The 22,393-nt window shown below is 41.0% G+C and overlaps 1 protein-coding gene across 3 annotated transcripts in view; it reads right to left on the bottom strand.

Annotated features, from left to right (window-relative positions):
* LOC117806300 (probable palmitoyltransferase ZDHHC14) overlaps positions 1-22,393 on the bottom strand; it is a 70,747-nt gene that overhangs the window by 13,067 nt on the left and 35,287 nt on the right. For all 3 annotated transcript variants that reach the window (XM_034675179.1, XM_034675178.1, XM_034675177.1), the window contains exons 4-8: positions 12,720-12,872; positions 7,377-7,514; positions 5,791-5,839; positions 3,967-4,069; positions 3,304-3,413 (exon numbers count right to left, since the gene is read on the bottom strand). In XM_034675179.1, coding sequence (XP_034531070.1) covers positions 3,304-3,413; positions 3,967-4,069; positions 5,791-5,839; positions 7,377-7,514; positions 12,720-12,872 — 553 coding nt within the window. The remainder of the gene's footprint in view (positions 1-3,303; positions 3,414-3,966; positions 4,070-5,790; positions 5,840-7,376; positions 7,515-12,719; positions 12,873-22,393) is intronic.

Raw genomic sequence — 22,393 nt, 5'->3', positions numbered from 1 at the left:
CTAACCCTAATCCTAACCCTAACCCTAACCCTAATCCTAACCCTAACCCTAATCCCAACCCTAATCCTAACCCTAACCCTAACCCTAACCCTAATCCTAACCCTAACCCTAATCCCAACCCTAATCCTAACCCTAACCCTAATCCTAATCCTAACCCGATCCTAACCCTAATCACAACCCTAACCCTAATCACAACCCTAACCCTAATCCTAACCCTAACCCTAACCCTAATCCTAACCCTAACCCTAATCCTAACCCTAACCCTAACCCTAATCCTAACCCTAACCCTAACCCTAACCCTAACCCTAACCCTAACCCTAATCCTAACCCTAACCCTAATCCTAACCCTAATCCTAACCCTAACCCTCACCCTAATCACAACCCTAACCCTAACCCTAATCCTATCCCTAACCCTAATCCTAACCCTAACCCTAACCCTAACCCTAATCCTAACCCTAACCCTAACCCTAATCACAACCCTAACCCTAACCCTAATCCTAACCCTAACCCTAATCCTAACCCTAACCCTAATCCTAACCCTAACCCTAATCACAACCCTAACCCTAACCCTAATCCTAACCCTAATCCTAACCCTAACCCCAACCCTAACTCTAACCCTAATCCTAACCCTAACCCTAATCCTAACCCTAACCCTAATCACAACCCTAACCCTAACCCTAATCCTAACCCTAATCCTAACCCTAACCCTAACCCCAACCCTAACTCTAACCCTAATCCTAACCCTAACCCCAACCCTAACTCTAACCCTAATCCTAACCCTAACCCCAACCCTAACTCTAACCCTAATCCTAACCCTAACCCTAATCCTAACCCTAAGCCTAATCACAACCCTAACCCTAACCCTAATCCCAACCCTAATCCTAACCCTAATCCTAACCCTAATCCTAATCACAACCCTAACCCTAACCCTAATCCTAACCCTAATCCTAACCCTAACCCTAATCCTAACCCTAACCCTAACCCTAGCCCTAACCCTAACCCTAATCCTAACCCTAATCCTAACCCTAACCCTAACCCTAATCACAACCCTAACCCTAACCCTAATCCTAACCCTAATCCTAACCCTAACCCTAACCCTAATCCTAACCCTAACCCTAGCCCTAAACCCAACCCTAACCCTAATCCTAATCATAACCCTAATTATAACACTAACCCTAACCCTAACTCTAATCATAACCCTAGGATCAGGGTGAGAATGGTTTTGTAACAGAATAAATGTACAAAATTGGGCAATTATAAGGCTGCTTATAAAATCACCGTACGTAAAAGGGTTTTTGACACACAAACCATTAGTTTTTGCAAAGTTAAGGTAAAATATACGGCTACAAAAGATCCTAAATTAAGAGCTGTTCGGGAGTCGAAAGAGCCGGCTCTCTGAAAAGAGCCCAACTTCCCATCACTAAAGGACATGCTTACTACCATTTGCACTCTTAGTTTCCCTTGGAACTATTTATATTGTAAAACGTATCAATGTAAATACTTCAGACCTGTACCATAGTGATAAACAGATAACACTTCAATTTGAATCAAGTAAATACCACTTGTATACTTTAAAACAGAGGGTCATTTCATTCCTTGTGGACTCAACATGACAGCATTTATACTTTTCAAGTAATTGATCTTAAACGCTTTCAGAAAATTAACAGTAGCAAGACTCACATATCCCTTCGAGCCACCAAATGGTATCATAACAATGGTGTATGCTGTTTTGTAATGACAGCACAATTTTATAATTTATTAGAAATGTATTCAAATTATTTCACCGACCCCCATGCTATGTTTCGCGGACCCCCATGGGTCCCAGGACCCCACTTTGAGAACAACTGAGCTAGAGTACGGTAATTGAGCTCTCAGCCTGCAGAGAAAGTTGTGAGGCACAGACCCCCAAGCTCTCTGCCCAACTCCGCTGGTCACACTATAACTTAAATATAAGATTCTTTGAATCAAAAGAGCACTCTACAAGATTAATGTAGCATAAAACTAGACAATATACCCCTGTTTTCTGTGAATGCATGATTATGAAGTGAAGGAGAAAAGATGTGAAAAAAGTTGCGCAGTGTCGCTGTCTTTTCCAGCACAGTATGCACTCAACTTTCAATGAATGGGGATGTGTTTTGTTAATAGGGTCAGGTCAAACGCAGCCATGTTGGAATAATTTTCCAGGACTATATGTGACTTTCCAGGACATTTTACTTTTTCTCCCATTTTCCAGGTGTTTTCCAGTACTGGAAAACTAGTCAACTGTTTTCCAGGTTTTCCAGGTTTTCCAGGACGTGTGGGAACCCTGGGTAGTGGATTTAAGGAGGAGAGCTCACATCTCCTCTCCCCTCTTCATTGGAGGAGAAGCTGTGGAGCAGGTATCCACAGCTACATACTTGGGCCTACACATGTGAAACACTCTCACATGGGCCACAAACACAGCCAGCATCATTAAGAAAGCCCACCAAGGGCTGTACTTTATGAGGAGGCTGAAGCAGGCCGACATTCTCCATAACAGTCTGGTAGGGAAACTGCTCTGGGGCTGACAAGAAGGCATTGCAACAAGTTATTAAATCTGCTCAAAAATTGACAAACAGCAGACTCCCTTCCGGATAATTTTCAGGATAAAACACTCCATATTATCGCTAGATCGTTTTTATTTTGAGCGGAGCCAGGCCTGGAGTCAACACGTCAGATGTTTTCAGATGCCGATAAAGACAATATGGATGAGGATAATCGTTGATTCAGTGATTACAGTGGCAAAATCTCAGTCACATGTCTCCAGCTGTTCGGAGGTCCAGCTCCGTGCTGCATTCTGAAAACGCAGCTGGTGGGTGTTGACGGACGAGAGAGTACGGAGCCGGACCGCAGCGGATTGGAGACAGGCCGGAGATGGATCTGGTGGAAGTCCCATATGAGCTGTCCTCTGCCCTTTACTCAACTGCACTTTCTCCCAACATGTCACTCACTTTTAACAACTGTATTAGTAATTATTAATGTATTATATTGTACGATTTTAGATTTTTAATATTGGTTTTTAGGTTATTCGTTATTTATGTATTATCTAGTTAATGCCGGACCTGAAAAACAGTTTTCGTTCTGTCGTGTTTTTAACATGGTGGATGACAACAAAGGAATCTGAATCTGACAAACATATATATCATAGTTATAACGTTTTTGTTGATTTGGGTTACCAGAGGCTTTGAAAAAAAAGGTCATAAGCAGTTGTATATGTCATCATTGGGGCATCTGAGAATGCACAAATCAACTCATATACACTCCAGCACATTTAATACCTCATACCTCGGTGGCAGTGGTCCACACAGTGCTGCACAGCAGTTGGTGAATATGTTGCCATGGCTGTACGGGTTATAATTGTCCTTCCCTCTTTTAGAAGACCACGACCCTTTTATCTGGAGGAGACAACAAAAACATCAGTCCAAACGTTACAAGGATAGACATGTTGGGTCTCACTGAAAGAGAAATCAATCTCTGTGTAACACTGAGATGATGTTGGTTTACTGGTTTAACATTGGAAGATATCTACGGCTCATACAGGGATTTAACTTAAAATTTTAGCATATTCAGGCGCTGCTCAAAGCAACCAGTGACACTTTCATAGATGAGTGAGAAAGACACACTGTGCTTTTTACCTCAATCTGTTTAAAATATGAAATGACAAAAATAATGGAATTAGTAGCCCAATTTATTTATTTTAATGCCAAAAAGAGAAAAAATGTGCAAGATATAACATGTTTTTTTTGTTAATGTGTAGGAAAAAAAGTTAACATTTGGATTATTTGTTAATTTTAACAGAAGAGAATCCCAGTTGTGAAAATAAAACACGTTTCTTTCATGTTATGTAAAAGTAGTATGAAAATTCTGCTGAGCTGGCACTTCAGAACATAAATCAAATGATAATATAAACAGCAAACTGATGCCAATTTAGTGTTTGATCATACTCACATCTTCATTGGTCGTCTGGTTGGAGCTGATTAGGTAAGTATGGAAGCCTGATAGGCCCACTATGGACCAGACAGAGAAGAAACACACCACCACCTCCAGCACAGTGACACAATTAAGTCAAGGAATAACTGCTGTTGTTTTGTAAAGATTGCAATGAATCTATTTGGACAAACACACATAAACCCATTCAGAGCCTCAATGGAGAAAAAAAATAGTACAAGCTCTAACAGCTAGCATATTGACCTACAGCCTCAGGCCTTTCCTCTGCTTGCCAATAGTTCCTAGTTACCAGTTCATTTGGCTGGCAATGCAGAACACTGCTCATTTTCTCTGCTCCACATAAAGCACAAAGACACAGACACTGTCCTACATGAATGGTTCTGACTTTATTAAAATGAAACCTCAGTGACTCATAACTGTATCTTAGGAAGCCGTCTCCAAGATAATGTCTTATTCATGAAATAAAACAGACACTGCAACTGCACTAGTTAGCACAGGCACACTACTGGGGACACATTTAGGACAAAATAAATTACTAGGGTTAGCTAAATATTTCTCGACAAAGGCCACAAGGTATCCTGTTAAAATGTATGGGAAAAAAACAACTAAATACCATCACAATCCCCTTTTCTCTCCTCTCTGCCTCCTCTCTTTTCTCCTCTCTTCCAAACCTCTTCGTCTTCAGCAAGGACAAAACATGTCATCATTCACCTAGCACAAAGGACCGCTCCGATGCTATCGAGTCCAATTCTCCTTTATTAAAGTCCTGTAGGACACAGGCTGTTATCATCTTGGCTTTGCACACTTTTCTCTGCCACAGCTATCTCACTCGGTCATAAAGAGAAGGGCAGAGAAGAAGGGACAGTGTCATAGCCCGGTGCTCTCAACTTGATTTGTGGCTTTAAAGTTAGGTATCCTTAAGAAGTCATCTTCTTGTTGATTCTGGATATAATCGGATCCCTATTCAGAATCCTGTGTTATTTAAATGCATTTAAATAAATAACATCTTTGTCTTCAGAGAGCTTAGATTGCCACTGTCAAGAAGCTTTGGAAAAAAGGTCAAGAAAGCTCCCTCTCTGTTTAGGAGCAGTCTGCTGAGAAGGTGAAGATCAATTTTAATTCTTACATTAGGTGGCGTCTTATCTTTACTGCCTGGCATCACATCTAAAAAGGTAAGGGCAATGGATGTCAAACTCCACTTCACAGAAATGTCAAACTAAAGCGTTTGACACGTCTGGATGGACCACAGTCCACATGATTATCACTGATGTTGTGTTGAGACAATAAGCTGACTTAGAGGGTATTTGTAACAGCTGTAGCCTAAGACGTCTTGCACACACTTGGCATCTATCACACAAACACACACAACCGCACTCAACATCAAATCTGGTTCACACAACATCTCTGTGGAGGGAGCGAAGCCAAGTTAAGAGCCAGATGAAATCAAAGAGCGACTGAATCAATCAACAGGGACAGATTGAGGAGTTGCCTTTGCGTGCTGCGTTAGCCTGATGGAACAGGACTAATCAGACACACACACCAGCACCAGAACTAAAGCTGCAGAAAATGGCAGGAGCAGTGAGTGGAGACGCTTTACAGAGGCGTGTCGTGATAATGAAATCTCCCCTACATAATGAACCTTATTGACCCTGGTTGGGCAAGTTAGTGTGAAACAAGTTGTAATACAATTGACTCTGCCTTAAGAGGGTGATGAATGAAAAGAGACTTATGTAGAAGGTGATGGACACACACACAGCAAAATCAAACTGAACAGACACATATCAGGCAGTGCATGCTTAAAGTCTGATTTCAGTGAGAGGATATCTGGCAGGACTGTCTTTTAGTGCGTTGAGGAACCCCTGTTGATGTGAGCCTGTTGATGAGAGACATGACAGAATCAGTTAGACTGCTATACAAACATGCTCCACATTACATGATCACTATCACGTCATCGTGGTGAAAAAAAGAATGATTCTGTCTGTTTTTGTGACATCAAAAAAAACATACTACATCACCTCAATGTAGAGCTGGGCGATACTGAAAAAGATGTTATCAAGATAACATTTAACTTATCAGTCGATACCGATAATTTTCACAATAAATATGAAATCATTCTTTCATATCATTTTAAAGGCAGATTTTTTTTCTCCTGAGTGAAAGTGAAAGAAACCAGACGGTTTGTTAGCTTGTGTCTGGGATTCAGTAGTCTAGTAAATAGCCAAAATATCCTAACTAATGAAGTTTAGTGCCCTTTCTTGTAGAGCATGTTTTCACTTTGAATTGAGCTGGTAGGTTTTGCATTTTCTTCAGTATCGCTGTCGCTCGTTTCAGCTGCGTTTACATCCCCCTCCAAACGCCTTTAAGCCTGCCTACTTTTTACCTTGAGGCATGATTAGCTGTTCCACTTCTTCTTCTTATTAACGCTGGGTGGGAACTAGCATTTAAGACACACTACAACCCCTTCCCATTCCAGTGGTTGGGGGATGTACTTACAGATTTAAATACATCAACGTTTTATCATTCATTTGTTATATTTATATTGAGAAAAATAATATCACGATAATTATCATTTTTGTTTTAACGCCCAGCCCTACCTCAGTGGCACAATACATTGCAAGAAACTGAGTTGTAGTTCTATGACATCATTTCTTGTTTGGAGGAGGAAGTAACAAGCTAAGTGAGCTGGTCAGATTTTCTCTACTGAAGTGCTATAATACGTGTCCATCAGTCTGCCTAATCATGAGTGTTTCTTTTTTACAACACCTGACAGAAATCAACATATGGACACAGAAAAAATGAGCGAGTTTTACTCGTAGTTTCATTTTGTGATGAAAGGGTGAGATTTCAGCATCTTCAACACTACATTTAAATTGGAGCCGAATTTATCATCTTTGTACTGTAAGCCTGAAACCTGGACACATTATTAAGCCACTTAGGATGTTCTCCAACTTGGTTTGAGCCCAAATTTAAGATTTCAACCTGCAGGGATACGGTTTTGCCAAATCTGACAGTGTGACAATCAAAACAGCACAATTACAATCAAAAAGAGAACAGGCTTGTTGTAGAATGATTAAATTATCACTATTCAGCGTTACAATTTTTTAACACTTCTTGTTGTCCCACATTTTATTACCAGCACAACATTGATCCACTGAATGCCATTTACGTGTACACGAACTCACACAGAAGCACACCCACTGAGGGGCAGCCCAGCAGACCGCTGCCGGCTCCAGGCTGGAAAGATGGTAACAAGCCAGAATGCTGCAGCTTTTCACAACACCCACTTACAACCTGCTGGCTCCACACACACCAAGAACATGGCCAGGAAGAGTGTGTGTGTGTGTGTGTGTGTGTGTGTGTTTGCGCCATTCCTGAGGACATGTTCTTTTTCCCAACCCTCAGGTACTTACGTAAAATGATGTGTGTGATGACGAAGGCAAATATGAAGATGGTGAGGAAGGAGAGGGAGAGGATGAACATGTAGAAGAAACGGTAGTTCCTCCTTCCCACGCAGTTTCCCACCCAGGGACAGTGATGGTCAAAACGTTCTGCGTGGACAGAGGGAGACGGACAGAGGGGGAGTAAGAATAGATTTGACACATGGACATGTCTTTCCTCTTTTCCAACACGCTGCTGCCACAGAGATACTCCACTTCTCTTAAGCTTCTATCACACATGTCAGATGTGCTCCAGAAGAAACACATGTACACGTCTGAGGGATCAGATTTCTTTAAATGCTTCTTATTAAAAATTAGTATAAAAAGTCATTATGAATAAATGAAGAGGTTCATTTAGTGCTTGTACACTGCAGAAGTCTGGAGCAGTGAGAAATTGGGGGAAAAGGGATGTGCCCCTCAGGGTATTGGCATAATAACATACACATTTTTCACATAGTGCAAACGGGCTATTTATATGAACTTGCTTAGAAAAGTTCAAGTCTGCCCGGCATGACTGTGTATGGCTGAAGAATTCCCAACGTCACAGTGAGACTGTGCAAGGTTGAGAGGGTGAAAGAAGCTCTTTTCTGGGTCAGCAGATAAAATGCCTCCACTAAGAGCTCGATTTAGGAATATTTGAAGATGTTTGAGGGATTAGAAATGATTAAAAAAAAAAAAGAGTGGGAGAAAAGTGAAAGTGTTATCTAGGCTACCATGCTCCATCCATAGAAGAAGAATAGGAGTCCAGTCCACTAACACCAGCCTGTCAGGCACTATGGTACAGTGTGTGCAAGTGGACAAAGTGGACTTGTGTGGAACAGAGGAGTCTCACTCATATGCATATCTGCATTGTTAAAGTTTCTGAATGTGCACAGATTCAAAAGCAGATCAGAATCCAGTGTGACAGAACTTGATCAATTTAAAGTGAAATGCTTTTTAGCTGAAAATGAGTCCAGTATTCATTAATCCCACCTGACTGCTCATAGAGTCGCAGCTCTATTGTTAGTGAGGTTATTTAATCAGTCCTAATTCCACAGTCCTATATCTGACTGGAGACGACTTGCTGTGCACAGTGGGACCGACTTCACAGATTCATCAGAGCAATTATTTGTTTAGTGGGGTGAATTGACCTGCTTTTGTCTTCATTAATCAATGCCTGGTCAAAGTGTGTCTAAGAAACACAGCCTGGAGTCAGGCAGGATGTAAGGGGTCTGATAGCTAACAGCCCATACTATGTTCATGAACATTAAATAAACAACACCCACAGGGGAGGAGAAGAAAGGATGTCTTTTCTCTCTGTGTTTATACACTGCTATTCTCAAAGTATTAATGTAAAGATGATTCATCTTCAACCTCGTTATGACTGAAAAAACTGCTAATGCGTTTCGTGGGAGGCTGCTAATTGCTCAGTAGCATCATGATCCACCCAGTAAAGTTTGAAACCACAACTCTGACTCTGAGTGATGAGCTAATACATTCTTCTTTATCTAGTTTTTTTGGATGCATTTAAACTATATTCTCACATGATGCATTTTTTCCAAAAAGGACCATTAAAGCTTTGTGTAATGTAATTAAATCAGGCTATTTATTAGAATTAGAAGCTGCATAAAGATTCAACCCCCCACCTACAACTACAACAGCAACTAAAACACTAAAAGTGTGACCTTTCAGGTAATCTGTAAGTCTACAGCAAAGGAAAAGAAGGCAAATAGGGATGTTCCAAGGAGACTAATACCCTTGTCATTTAAATGAAAGTTTAAAGTATAATTAACCAACAAATGTAGAGGTTAAAAAAAACACAAGAAAGCAACCAAGTTTCAGACTGTATAAATATTAGACGTAGTGTCCGTAGCGCTGCGTCACCCATCTGTTCATGAGTGCTGTTTTGAATCAAATCGCTGGCTGGAGCCATATTGGATATGCTGAAGTCCACCTAACTGCTGTTGAGTGATTGTGAAGTAGAGAGGCGGGCTTTGAGCCTCAAACAGCTACAGTGTTCCTGCCTGTCAATCAAGTCAGCTGTGCCTCTCATAATGGAAAACTTGTAATCTTAATATCTTCAAAATTGCCGCGAAAAAATTCACCCCTGTACAGTGTGTGCTGATCGAGAAATGAGCTATCCAGATTACATTCTTTTTTTGTGCCAGGCTGTTAACATGTTTATTTCTGCTGTAAAGATCGGCTTTTTTGAATTGGTGTGTGTGTGGTTTTCTGGTACTTCTGGGCCAGCTTCAGGCAGACACTCGATGAACTGCAGTTTTTAACACTTCCACATTTGCTTCAATCCTCGTGGCTGGAGGTTGCTGCTTGGACGGGGCCTATGTCTACTTAAGGCTGATTTATACTTCTGCGTTGAATCAACGGCGTAGCCTATGCTAGAGGTCCGCGTAGCTCCTGTACCTACGAAAAGGCCTACACACGTAGCTGACGTGCATCTCCTCCAAAATGTAACTACGTGTAGAATCGACGCAGACCGCAAGCCCTGTGATTGGTCCGCTCGGCGGCATTGTATTTCCCGCATTTACAGCACTTCCGGGATCCCCGCTCATCAGCCGCACATCGGCCGTATATTTCATCTCCTCCTCTCTATTCTTCATGTAATCATGTCTGTATGATAAACAGCAACATGTATCAGCTGTAGATTAACATAACACGTTCTGAATCGCTCTGGAAAAGCAAACAGAGATCGTCGCGGAGCCGGAAGCAGGTGACCGACTATCAGAGAGAACACACTGCCCTCAAGCGTTTCGTCGGGGAATTGCTGCACAACACGGACACATTGACGCTCAAGTATGTGGTGCTCATGTCAGCGTAAGCCCCTGCTGCATAGGGGCGATGCAGAAGTATAAACCAGCCTTTAGTTTACAAAGTGTGGTAAACCTTAGCAGTGCTAACCTTGCAGATTTACAAACACATGCCTGTGTTGGTTACACATCACTGAACTGACTAGTAGTTCTGGTGCCGGCTAGTAAGGGTGAGTTGAATCGTTTTGTTGACTAAACCTACACATCCCTAAAGGAAAATGAAAGCAGTCTGAGTTTATGTGGGTGTTATATATCTGCCCTCTTATGAGCTTCTGCTATCACTCCCAGAGGGATAACCCATTTAAATAGGATGTGACTCTACAATATTCCTACGCTCTGCATCCACCAGGGAGGCTCTATCTGTCCTGACTGCTGACTTATTTAAGAGCTTGTTAGCCCCCGGACGTTTACAGCACTGGAGGTGGGGAAAGAGAACCTAAGACGGGGAAGGTAATTGTACCACTTTCTTTGCTAATGTAATCTTGAAAAGAAACAAAAAAAGTCCTCAGTATAGTGATTTAATTATTGTGAATGTTGGTCCTTTGCTCCAGGATGTGATCTAAATCCTTGCATCATAATTCATACACTTTAAATCTGAACCCTCAAAGTCTATCAACTGACTCAGGATTTCATCTAAGGGTTTTGAGCCTCTCTTGGAGGAGACCCTGAGCTTTGTACGGTGGCTGGGAAGTGCAATGCAAATTCACAAAGGATGAAACACTTGTCACAAAGTTGGAGACAAATTTACCAATACCAACGGTTTTCAAAATAAAAGACTTCTTTAATATGAAACTGTGCAACAGCCAAAGAATTAATATATATTTTACATTAACAACCCTGTTTCCAATTAAATATTTTGATTCAGACTGATAAGACACTCCCTTTAAAATGTATTCCTGCCAATCACAGTTATATCTGATTTGGAATTTCAAAATAAAAACCATTGGCAATTTAGCATATATAATTTATTTTGAAGTTCCAGATCAGATATGGCTGTGATTGGAAGGAACACGTTTTGAGCATAGACTATAAATAACTTGGACGTAGTATCCCTGACGTCACCTATCCGTTTCTGAACCACTGTTTTGAGGTCTCTTGAGGTTTGATTGTCTCATTGCTTGTAAGAGTGCTCCTGATTTTGGAAATTTGTTTTCTTAAATGTACTTTTTTTTTGCCCTTGGTATAAATGTTTTGCTAATGTAATTCTGTTATATAAAATGTAAAAAATGTTTTCCAAAATGTTAATTTCTCTCCAACTTTGTAAAAGTGTTTCATCCTTTGTACATTTGCGGTGCACTTCCCAGCCACCATAGTTTTGAAAGCAGAGAGGAAAGTAGTTCTACTGAAAGAGGAAATAAAAAGTTACATCCATCACTTAAGCTCATCACTCCCACCCTCCTGTCCCCTACAGTCCAACTGTGTCTGTCTCTCCTTTTGTCCCTCCCTTCTGTAGCTCACAATGATCTGGACGTAGTTTTTAAACCTTATACCCGAGGATTTGGATTTATAAAACCACACTGCTCCATATCTATATTTGGTGGGAACAGCCCTTAAAGCATCCCCTGTAATTATACTGGTATAAATCTATCACTCATTTACTTAATCCTGTTTTGTTTGAGGCAGGATATCTATTGAACCAATATGACTCAAAGAATAAGCCTCACCCTTTTCATTTCAGAATTTAACAATCCGCTTTAAATATGTACTGAGTCAACCTTTGTATATTTCAAAACATGGCCTGTTAGTGAAATCTGCTGTCCTCCCATCCGTCTGTTCAGCTGCCAGTCTGTCTTCCCTCCTGCCAGCGGGCTTTTACCTCATCTCATTACCCTTTCCTCATATTTTTTCCCTGTGTTTACTATTTCCTAATCTTAGCCTCCCAGGGTTTAAGTCAGCCCTGATCCTGACAAAGAAGAAGACTTTCAAAGAAGGAGTTGTCTTTGATGACTGAGCAGAACAGAAACCCAGATGAGAAAGATGCAGACATACATGTCTCTGTGTCTAACTCTATCTTTCCGTAATTGCCTTGCTGTTCACTTTGCTTTGTCTTCAGAAGGAGAATGTGGTTGTGAAGAGAAGCTCAACCATCAAGCAGCTTGTTGTTCTCATTGTAACTATTCCCTTTTCCCCCTCAGTGTAGTGCCAACTCCTGCTGGCATGTATGCGTATGTCCCCCTTGGTAGGACTAGGCATCATAAAGTAAACATTTAACTTGGCTTTTGGTCTCAAACAAGGACTCATCTGAATTCTGTGTGCTAACGTGTGTTTATGTATCGACATGAGGGGTGAGGGGTGGAAAGATAGATATGTCCACAGGAGTCAACCCCAAAAAATATTCTTTATTTTGTTGAAATACAAAAATAAATTCAGAAATTAAACAAACTTCAAATTGGGTGGAGGACAGTTTGGGTCCATTACACTAATGTCTATAAATACATGTGGTTAAAATAAGAATAATGACAGAGGCAGTAGCCAAAAATACCAACAAAGGGACACCTTGATTATCACTCACCCACACAGTTGTCACAGAGGCTGCAGTGGGAGGCACGTGGCGGTCTGAAGATCTTGCAGGTGAAGCAATACTTTAGCTTGACTGTCTGGCCGTTGATGACCACCTCTTTGGTCCTGGGTGGAGGCCTGTACCCCGTGCTGCCATTCGCAACATCTTGGGAAAACCAAAAAGAGAATAAAAAGATAAGTAAAAAACGTCCACTTAAACTTGATATTACAGAGTGTTTTGTCCAAGTTTCACTGAGGCCGTCATACACTCCCAAATATTATACTGTAGTGTGGAATGACAATTTGGTGGCACAGAAGCAATGTTTGTTTTTAATGTTAGGCTCAAAGCCAGCCTCTTTGGGTGACGTCACGGATACTACGTCCATTATTTATACAGTCTATGGTTTAGAGCAATCAAACATCTTACACAACTGGAAGTTCAGGAAGAAAGCCAGGTAATGATACAAGTTCGAGAACACAGCAGAATTATTACATTAGAGCTGGGGTTGGTTGTCAGATTTAGATACACTTTTTATCATACTGGTTAAAATGATCTTTATGTTTTGATGGCAATCAATACATAATGTGTTCTTAAAAAAGAGCGAAAAAAAAAGCTGCTATCTACAGCCGGAGTAAACCTGGGAAAACACCAACCAATCACCGTTTTTGGGTCCCAAAATTTTAAACCAATCAAATCCTGTCCCGCCGTTGTGGCCGCCTCCCACGCGTACATTTCCCCAGCATGCACTCCCCATCCCCTGCCTCTGCTTCCCCTGCCTCTATTTACTGCCCCTCTCGCTCGACCTCGGGCCTGTCCCCTCTGACCCGATGAGGTGCTTTGTGCGGGACTGTAGTCCAGATCAGAGTCTAAAAAGCTCTCACCACTGGGCTCTGACAAGCAAAATAATTAATGACATTTAGTAAGTCCTACAGAAATGTATATGTGTTGTAGCGTCTGTCCAGACGCTGTAGGGATGACGAGCCGATTCATGAACATGTTGAGCTTTACTAACCGGTCACTGTCGGCCGTGATCACGCCAACCAACAAAGCAACAATCAAAGTTTGAATGAATGAAAAACTTCTCCTGCTCGTCTCTCTCGCTCGCACTCTTCTACACCTCTCCTGATGCCTTCACTGACTGTCAACACTGTAGGAATTAAGAACATCTACACTGAACACGTTTCATAAACAGTAGAGCTGTTACAGTATTATATGTGTTATAGTTTTTCTCCTGGGGGAGGGGTCAGACGGAGTCCTGTGGAAATGCTACTTTCAAATTAATGCTAGTTTTCCGAGACTACCAACCAAGCGACAACCTCCGGTCTCAAACGATGAAGCCCATGCGGAAGTGTTATAAACTGCAATACATGGAGAATCTGCTTGAGGCTGGCTGCAGAGACACCGGAAACCACATAGACATGAATGGGAAAAAGACGATCTTTGCAGCATTAATTAACATGTTTACAGCCTGGTTGAAAAAACGGCTTGGCCCTACAAAGCTAATCTCTCTAATGGCACACACTGTACGGGGGGTGAATTTGTTTCTAACGCGACAGTTCAGAAGATATTAAGATTACGAGTTTTGCCCAAATAAGGACATGACTGACGTGACGCCCAGTCGGGAACACATAGCTATTTACTAGGAGGCTCACCCTACGTCACACTCTGCCTGGTTGAGTTCAGCATTTCCAATATGGCTGCTGCCGTCGATTTGCTTCAAAACAGCTCTCAGGAACAGATGGGTAACGTCACGGATACTACGTCCATATTTTATACAGTCTAAGCTACCAACCCTAGCTTTAACTAACATAATGTAGGTTATAAATAGATGGCATAATGCAATACAGAAGGGTAATGTGTTTCAGTGTTTCAACCTCCCTCACCACAGGTACAATGTCATTCTGTGTGAAACACTTTCAAAGCTTGAAAGTGTTGAACACAGACCACCCACACAGCTCATTAACTTTCATTCATCCTTGCAATTTAAATTCTTGCATGAGTTGATAAATATTGAGCTGCTTCTGTGTGATGTCAAACTCCCTACATCCCTTTCTTTTCTGAGTTGCACAGAGTCAGCTGATACGTCGATTTCAAATGCAACCTAGTTCAGAAAAATGGAACAACTACTTGTAATTCAACTTGTACTTAACACTCTGATCTTCAGACTATAACAAAAAGAAGAAAATGGTGCCAAACTGCTCTGAATGGCTTTTGGTGAAGTAAGACAGCTGTGATAACAGGCTAAACGCTGAAGATGAGAGCAATGATAGTGATTTTTAAGCCATAAAAGGTAGAGCCTGAATCCCATTATTGCTCGGCTCGCTTCGAGCACTCTCACGCACTCTGAGCAAGGGAGATATTGTGTGTAGGAAGATCATTTTTAGATCATTTACGCAGAAGCCTGCAGCAATGCTAACGGAGTGGTATGCGTGTGTTAACAGGGGGATTGTATAGGGACTGAGAAGCTTGTGTGGGTGTTTGACATTTCTAAAGAAGAGCAGAGGAAATGCAGCCACATAGTTCTGTTCCATTCAAACAGTCTCTATTGTGATCAGTGTCACGGAGTGCTCTCCTCTCTCCTTCACTCTCCCTCTGCTCCTCTGATTTCTCTGTAGACATCAAATGAGTAGAAGGTGAGAACAATTCAGGCTACAACTCAGCTACAACAAGTTCACCATCAAGGTATTCACAGTGCAGGAAAAGCTACAGTAAATATCTGGCCCTCTCAGGGAGCAGAAGGTAAGATATCATAAAGTAGTTGTAATCATAGGGCTGGGCAATAATTCAACAACGATAATCATCGTGATATATTTTTCTCGATATAAACATAACAAATGTTTGATAAAAATTCAATATAAATAAACCAGTAATTATTATACCCTGCAACCACTGGAAAGGGAGGGGGTGCTAATGAGCCTTAAACGACAGTTGCTACCCAACATTAGACAGAAGAAGAACACAGCATTGAACAGCCAATCATGTCACAGGGTGAGATGTAGGCGGGGCTTAAAGATGTTCAGAGCAGAATGTAAACACAGCTGAAACAGGCGACAGCAACACTGGAGAAAACTCAACCTAGTAGCTCACAGCAGAGTTGTTAGTCTAACACTGTGTCGACTCAGCATTAACTATTAACTTAATACACTTCATTAAATATACTTTCAGGATGTGGGTAAAGGAAGAGCACAGAGACAACTTCTGCTGTGCATGTCTAACATGTTTAATGTCTACCGCGACCAAAGTACAACTGAACACTGAATAACTGGGATGCATTCACTGCACTGTGGGAAACAACATCACTCTGCCGGTAACCTTAAGTAATCTACTACTAAACATATCTGTTGTTAATTTAAATCAAATTATTCAAATAACCTCACCCTGAGAAAAATAAGAATCTACTAACTAAAACTTCACAAAAATATCATTTTATACAAAAGACCTGCTTCCTGTTAGCACCGTCAGAAATGAGGGATTAAGAAGTTCATCAGAAAACTAAATCCAGACACAAGCTAACAAACTGTCTGGTTTCTCTAACTTTCACTCAGGACCAAAAATCTGCCTTTAAATTTAAATGAAATAATGATTTAATATTTATAGTGATAATTACCGATAGACTGATATGAAATATTTTATCATGATAAGATTATTGTCACTATTGCTCAGCTCTATGTATTCATTGTGATTTCATGCTACATCGATACTTAAAAGACCACTTCCATATCTTAAGTATCTTAAAGCCTCAAGATTTTTTTGACAGGTGATGAAACAGACTGGAATTAATAGTGATGACTCTTTACGACTGACAAATGCAAACAAGACCATCAACAACATGATGACAATACCTTTACTTCAATGTGTAACGCCTGCAATGCTGAGAGGGGGTAGGTGTCACGCTAAACGACTGACAGCCCTCTGATCAAACAGCCTTTTTTAAACTTTCTTATCCACAGCAAACACTCACAGCGAGTAAGAGATTTGACTGTTCAAAGAAATCATGATGGGATCTGTTTGTCAGAAAGCGCAAGAGGCCCAGCTTGGCAACAAACAGCTGGAGCTCGACACACACATTCAGACATGCGCATACACACACAAGGCTGTTTCACCATGCCTGCTCGCACACTACACATCGCCACCTTCTTCCCGCCATTCCACCTCCATAACTCCCTCAGAGGGAGCATCAGATGCAGAAAGGCTTTACCCCATCATTCTGCTACCAAGCATTGCACATTACAGACGAGGAGTAATGAGCGTAAATATCCCGTCTTGAAATGGCAGTATCTAAGAGTCAAATTATTGCAAGGCCTGTGATGCCTTTGTTATTGTAATGCCTTGTGTAGTGTGGATGTTGTAATCCTGTTCAGTTTTCTCTGAATCTGTTAAGCACCATGCAGAGCAGCAAATGAAGCAAACATGGTGTACTGCCAGATGACAACCTGCCTTGTATTGGCATGTGTTTGAAGATCACAGAGGTTTTCCTGCATTTTAAACTGCGAGGAGGCTGCCTCCAACCAATTTTCGTACTGTACCTGGCCCCATATCAGCATTGACGCATGTTTTCATGAGAGGCACTGTTTTCAAAAAGATAGCACCTGGTGAATTTGTCATTTTTGATTCAGTTACTGCATTATGCTAATGCTAATGCTGCCAAAACTGCATTTGGGAAGAAAGTTACACGTTTTCTGCAAAGTTGCAACCTCTGGCTTTAAGAAACAAAGTCAGTGCAGAAGTGCAAAAAGCTGCAGTTCGTCAAGTGTCCACATGAGGCTGGCTCCAGATGTTCTGGAAACCATATACCCCCATATTACAAAGTCCATCTTAACAGCAAAAATAAACATGTTCAAACTCTGGTACAAAAAAGCGATTTCAGTCTGAATAGCTCATTTCTCTAACCGCACACATCGCACGGGAACGAATAAAAAAAACAAACTCATTAGTTTTAAAGATATTAAGCGTACAAGTTTTGTATCATTAGAAGTATGGCTGACCTGACTAACTCGTAGCTGTTAGCACAGGGGGCTTGAGGCCCACATTACCTCCACCTCTGTGTCTGCAGTTAGGTGGACTGAAAGTTAGGTTTATTCACCTTTCCCGGGATGGCGTATTTCCTGCATTTACAGCACTTCCAGGATCCTGGGATGATAAACAGCAACACATACCAGCTGTCAATTAACAAAATATGCTCTGAATCGCTGGGAAAAAGTAAACAAAAAACATTGCGGGGCCGGAAACAGGCGATCCGACTATCCGAGAGACCACACTGCCTTCAAGCGTGTCAGGAGAGTATTGCTGCTCGTCACGTGTAGTGCTCATGTCTGCATCAGCCCCTGCGGCGTAGGGTCGATGCATAAGTATAAATCAGCCTTAAAGGTGACATATTCCGCTCTTTTTCATCAAAATATATTGGTCTAAGAGGTCCCCAAAACATGTCTTTAAAGTTTATTGCTCAAAAAAACACTTTGAAGTCAGATTTTGGCATGCCTGTAAACCCCTCTTTTTCAGCCCTGCTCTGAACGGTCTGTTTTCTGTGTCTGTGCCTTTAAATGAGACTGAGCTCAGGAAGTGGATGTGCCTCGGCTCTCCAGCACATTGATCTAATGTTTACATGTTGGCTGAATATACACGACTGCTCACAGATCCGCATTACTTCAACCCTCTGAATTTGATCCAGAATCTGATCCTGACTAACAGACTAACAGATTTTGTGTTTCTTGTTGTTTTATTTGTCAGTATGTTGACGTGTGTCTTGGTACACAGCTACGAACATGTAGCTATGTGGCTATGCTAACTAGCGCTAGCACTTTTCCATGAAAAATAAAAATAATCCACTTGATCTTCAAATCTGCAGACGTGGGGAGTAAAACCGACCTTTGTGTTTATTAAGACAGCCTACGACTAGCATGCCTCCCTCCTAAGCTCCTCGTTAGCACACGTGTGCAGGTAATGAAAAACAGAGGAGGAGTTGAGTTGTATTTTATACAGTCTATGGGCTGAACAAGCCCCGAGCTCTGGCTTCCGTTACAGAGCAGATGGCGTTGTGACGTATGAAAAACACTGAAAACTGAAACGTCTCGTTTCAGCACACATTTACAGAAAGGTGGAAAAATCAGAACAGGGGCAGAATGGATTTTTTTTTCATTTTCGGGGGGTTTGTAGACATACCAGGGACACATATTTCAGGTAGAGAACCATTAAAAAGTCGATTTTGCATGATATGTCACCTTTAAGTCTGTCCATGTCCTCTCTTTTTATCTCTCTCCAGCACTGTAGCAATGTAATGTATGTGTAGTTATTAATTTGAGTTAATACTGAGCGCCCTCAGGGCATGGTTACAGCGTGTTATTATCAGAGCTCTGGCATGCACAAGTATTGTAAAAGAATACATATTGTTAATAAAGATACAAAAACTAATTTAAAACAAGTTGTTTTCATAAATATTCACTGAGGCAAAGGGAGGGAGAGATATAAGTTATAATACTGATAGGCTAACAGGCTACAGTCAGGTCATGTAAATACTGTGATATATAAATAACTGTGTTGGGGATGATATTGAAAAAGATAAAGGCAAAGGCCATGTTATTAGGACATTGTTAATTGCCGATATTATTTTAAAAATCTTCGTTATATGTTGGAGGATAAATCAAGCTTAATTAAAAGAAAAATTAAACAAAAAAAACTAGCATGATACATATTTTTTAATCCTGGTAATTCAAGTCATTGGCTACTTGATAAAAGTAATAAAGATTGCATTTAATCCATACTTAGGCCACACATTTGTGTTCATTAACATTTTACAAAATTATCTTTTTGAAATATACTCTGATTATTTTCCTGAAAACTTAAAAACATTACATCTTGGGAAATTTACTTTGATGTTCTTTCACAGGCGCAAAAAAGATGGTCCAAATTTGACAAACTGATATATACTAATTTATTATTCATGATTGATAATCTTTTGTATATCCAACTGTTAGCTTTTGACATTTCAAGTTATTAACATATTTGACTCAGCGCTTGACACATAAATGTATTTTTTAAGTGTGATCTTTAATGACATTAACAAATGGATTTTCAGTTATCGAATTATCGCCCAGCCCTATGTGCAGCCCCCAAATTACATTGTATTGATTTAAAGCTGGGGTTGGTAATCAGATTTAGATACACTTTTTGTTATACTGGTTAAAATGATCTTTATGTCCTGATGGCAATCAATACATAATGTGTTCTTAAAAAAGAGTGAAAAAAAGCTGCTATCTACAGCCGGAGTAAACCTGGGAAAACACCAACCAATCATCGTTTTTTGGGTGCCAAAATTTTAAACCATTCAAATCCCGTCCTGCCGTTCTGCCCGCCTCCTGCACGTACATTTCCCCGGCGTGTACTCCGAGTCCCCGTCCCTGTCTCCTGCCTCTGCTTCCCCTGACTCTACTGACTGCCCCTCTCGCTCGACCTCAGGCCTGTTCCCTCTGACCCGATGAGGTGCTTTGCTCAGGACTGTAGTCCAGATCAGAGTCTAAAAAGCTCTCACCATGGGGGCTCTGACAAGCAGAAGAATTAATGACATTCAGTAAGTCCTACAGAAAATGTAGATGTACTGTAGCGTCCTGTCCGGATGCTGTAGGGATGACGAGCCGATTCATGAACACGTGGAGTTTTAATAATCGGTCACTGTCAGCCGTGATCACACCAACCAACAAAGCAACAATCAATGTTTGAATGAATGAAAAACTTCTCCTCTTGTCTCTCCTCTCTCCCGCTCACACACTCTACACCTCTCCTGATGCCTTCACTGACTGTCAACACTGTAGGAATTAAGAACATCTACACTGAACACGTTTTACAAACAGTAGATCTGTTACAGTTTTATATGTGTTATAACTTTTCTCCTGATATCGTGTCACCAGTACAGCTTGATAATGCTAGCATGATAGTTGTGAGTATTAACAGCAGCCATGTTTGTTTGTGTTTTTAACTGTCACTATGATAATGTTTTGGTGAGGACTGGTTTTGAATCAGTCACCATCATATGGTCGCAAGTCAGCGGCGCTCGTGCATGTGAGCGGGGGGGGGGAGCTCAGAGGGAGGAGGGGAGGGGTTAGACAGAGTCCTGAGGAAATGCTACATTCAAACTCATGCTAGTTTTCCGAGACTACCAACCCCAGCTTTAAATTAGAAACATTTATTATTAACAAAAACAGTCTCTTATATTGTATGCTGATTTGAGCACATGTAAAAGAGGGTACCACCTCAGCCTCATGTGAGCAGGAAAAGTTTTCACATGTTGAGACTTTAAGTTACAGAAAGAGATCCTTTGCAGTCTCAATGTGTCTCCACAAAGAATACATAGTCTGTTGTACAACGTTGCAAAAATGTGTCTATTTTCATCCTAGCCTTAAACATTCAAACTAAAATGCAGTATTTCTGTACACAATCCTGTAAACCAACTGTGGTCACACCTTGAGTACGCTTTATCAACAGTCACTACACTGCACAGATGCCTGCAGTGAAGTAGCAGTTAAGCGGGGGTGTCAAAGTAGCTTTTCTGCTCAACAAGGACATTTGTACATGGCCATCCAGGCAGTTAAAGCTCAGCATTACATCAGTGTCTTGTGGGAGATCCTTCAGACAGATAGGCCAGGCCTAAAGACTTGAGGCTAGTATGAGGCCAAGTGGAGCCAGAAATGGTGTAACAGAACATGTATACAACAGACACACACACACACACACACACCCTGCATACTAAACAAAGCTTGATGTGCTTCAATGTCAGCCAAATTTTGCTAAGTGTTACCCGGTGAGGTATAAACGGAAACTAATTGCTTTCCTGCTGTGAATGTGAGGGCGAAAAAAACTTGCAGCCTTTACCTTCACAGATGGAAATGAGTACTACGATATAATGAGGATGACTAACATACTGACCGCAACCTGCCTGCCAAACTGACAGAGAGGCATAAGCACGTCCTGTGAAGACAAGCAGCGATTTCAAGGACTCACAGAAAATAGCAAAAACAATTTAAAAGAAGTTCCAACACATCGTTAAAACTTAAAACCAACCTTAAATGTATGAACTAAAACAGGAGTTTTCCTGAATGAGTAGATTAGCTCTTTAAAAACAGTACAAGACAAGGGGTAAGTTCTGTAAGCTTGACAGAGATCAGATTTTTTGGCCCACGATCCCCATCAGATTTTTTTATTTTGAATAGTTGCCAATACCGAGTCCCGATCCGGTACTTGTGTTAGCCTAGAAAATAGAAACACTAGAGATGAGAGTTGAGCTACACCCTTTTTTTTTCCTTTAACAAAAATAGATAATTAAAAAAGAACTAAAATACACTACCAGTCAAAAGTTTGGACAGAACTTCTCATTCAATTAGTTTCATTTATTTTAATTATTTTCAATATTGTAGATTAATACCATAGACTGTATAAAATATGGACGTAGTATCCGTGACGTCACCCATCTGTTCCTGAGAGCTGTTTTGAAGCAAATCGACGGCAGCAGCCATATTGGTAATGCGGAACTCAACTAGGCAGAGTGTGACGTAGTGTGAGTCTCTTAGCCAATGGCTGTGTGTTCCCGACCGGGAGTCACGTCAGTCATGTCCTTATTTGGGCAAAACTCATAATCTTAATATCTTCTGAACCGTCACGTTAGAAAAAAATTCACCCCCCGTACAGTGTGTGCCATT

This window comes from Notolabrus celidotus, chromosome 22 (genome assembly GCF_009762535.1).
Source record: "Notolabrus celidotus isolate fNotCel1 chromosome 22, fNotCel1.pri, whole genome shotgun sequence".
Classification (NCBI taxonomy): domain Eukaryota; kingdom Metazoa; phylum Chordata; class Actinopteri; order Labriformes; family Labridae; genus Notolabrus; species Notolabrus celidotus.
Note: the sequence above shows the minus strand (reverse complement) of the source record. Positions and strands in the feature narration are given on the sequence as shown.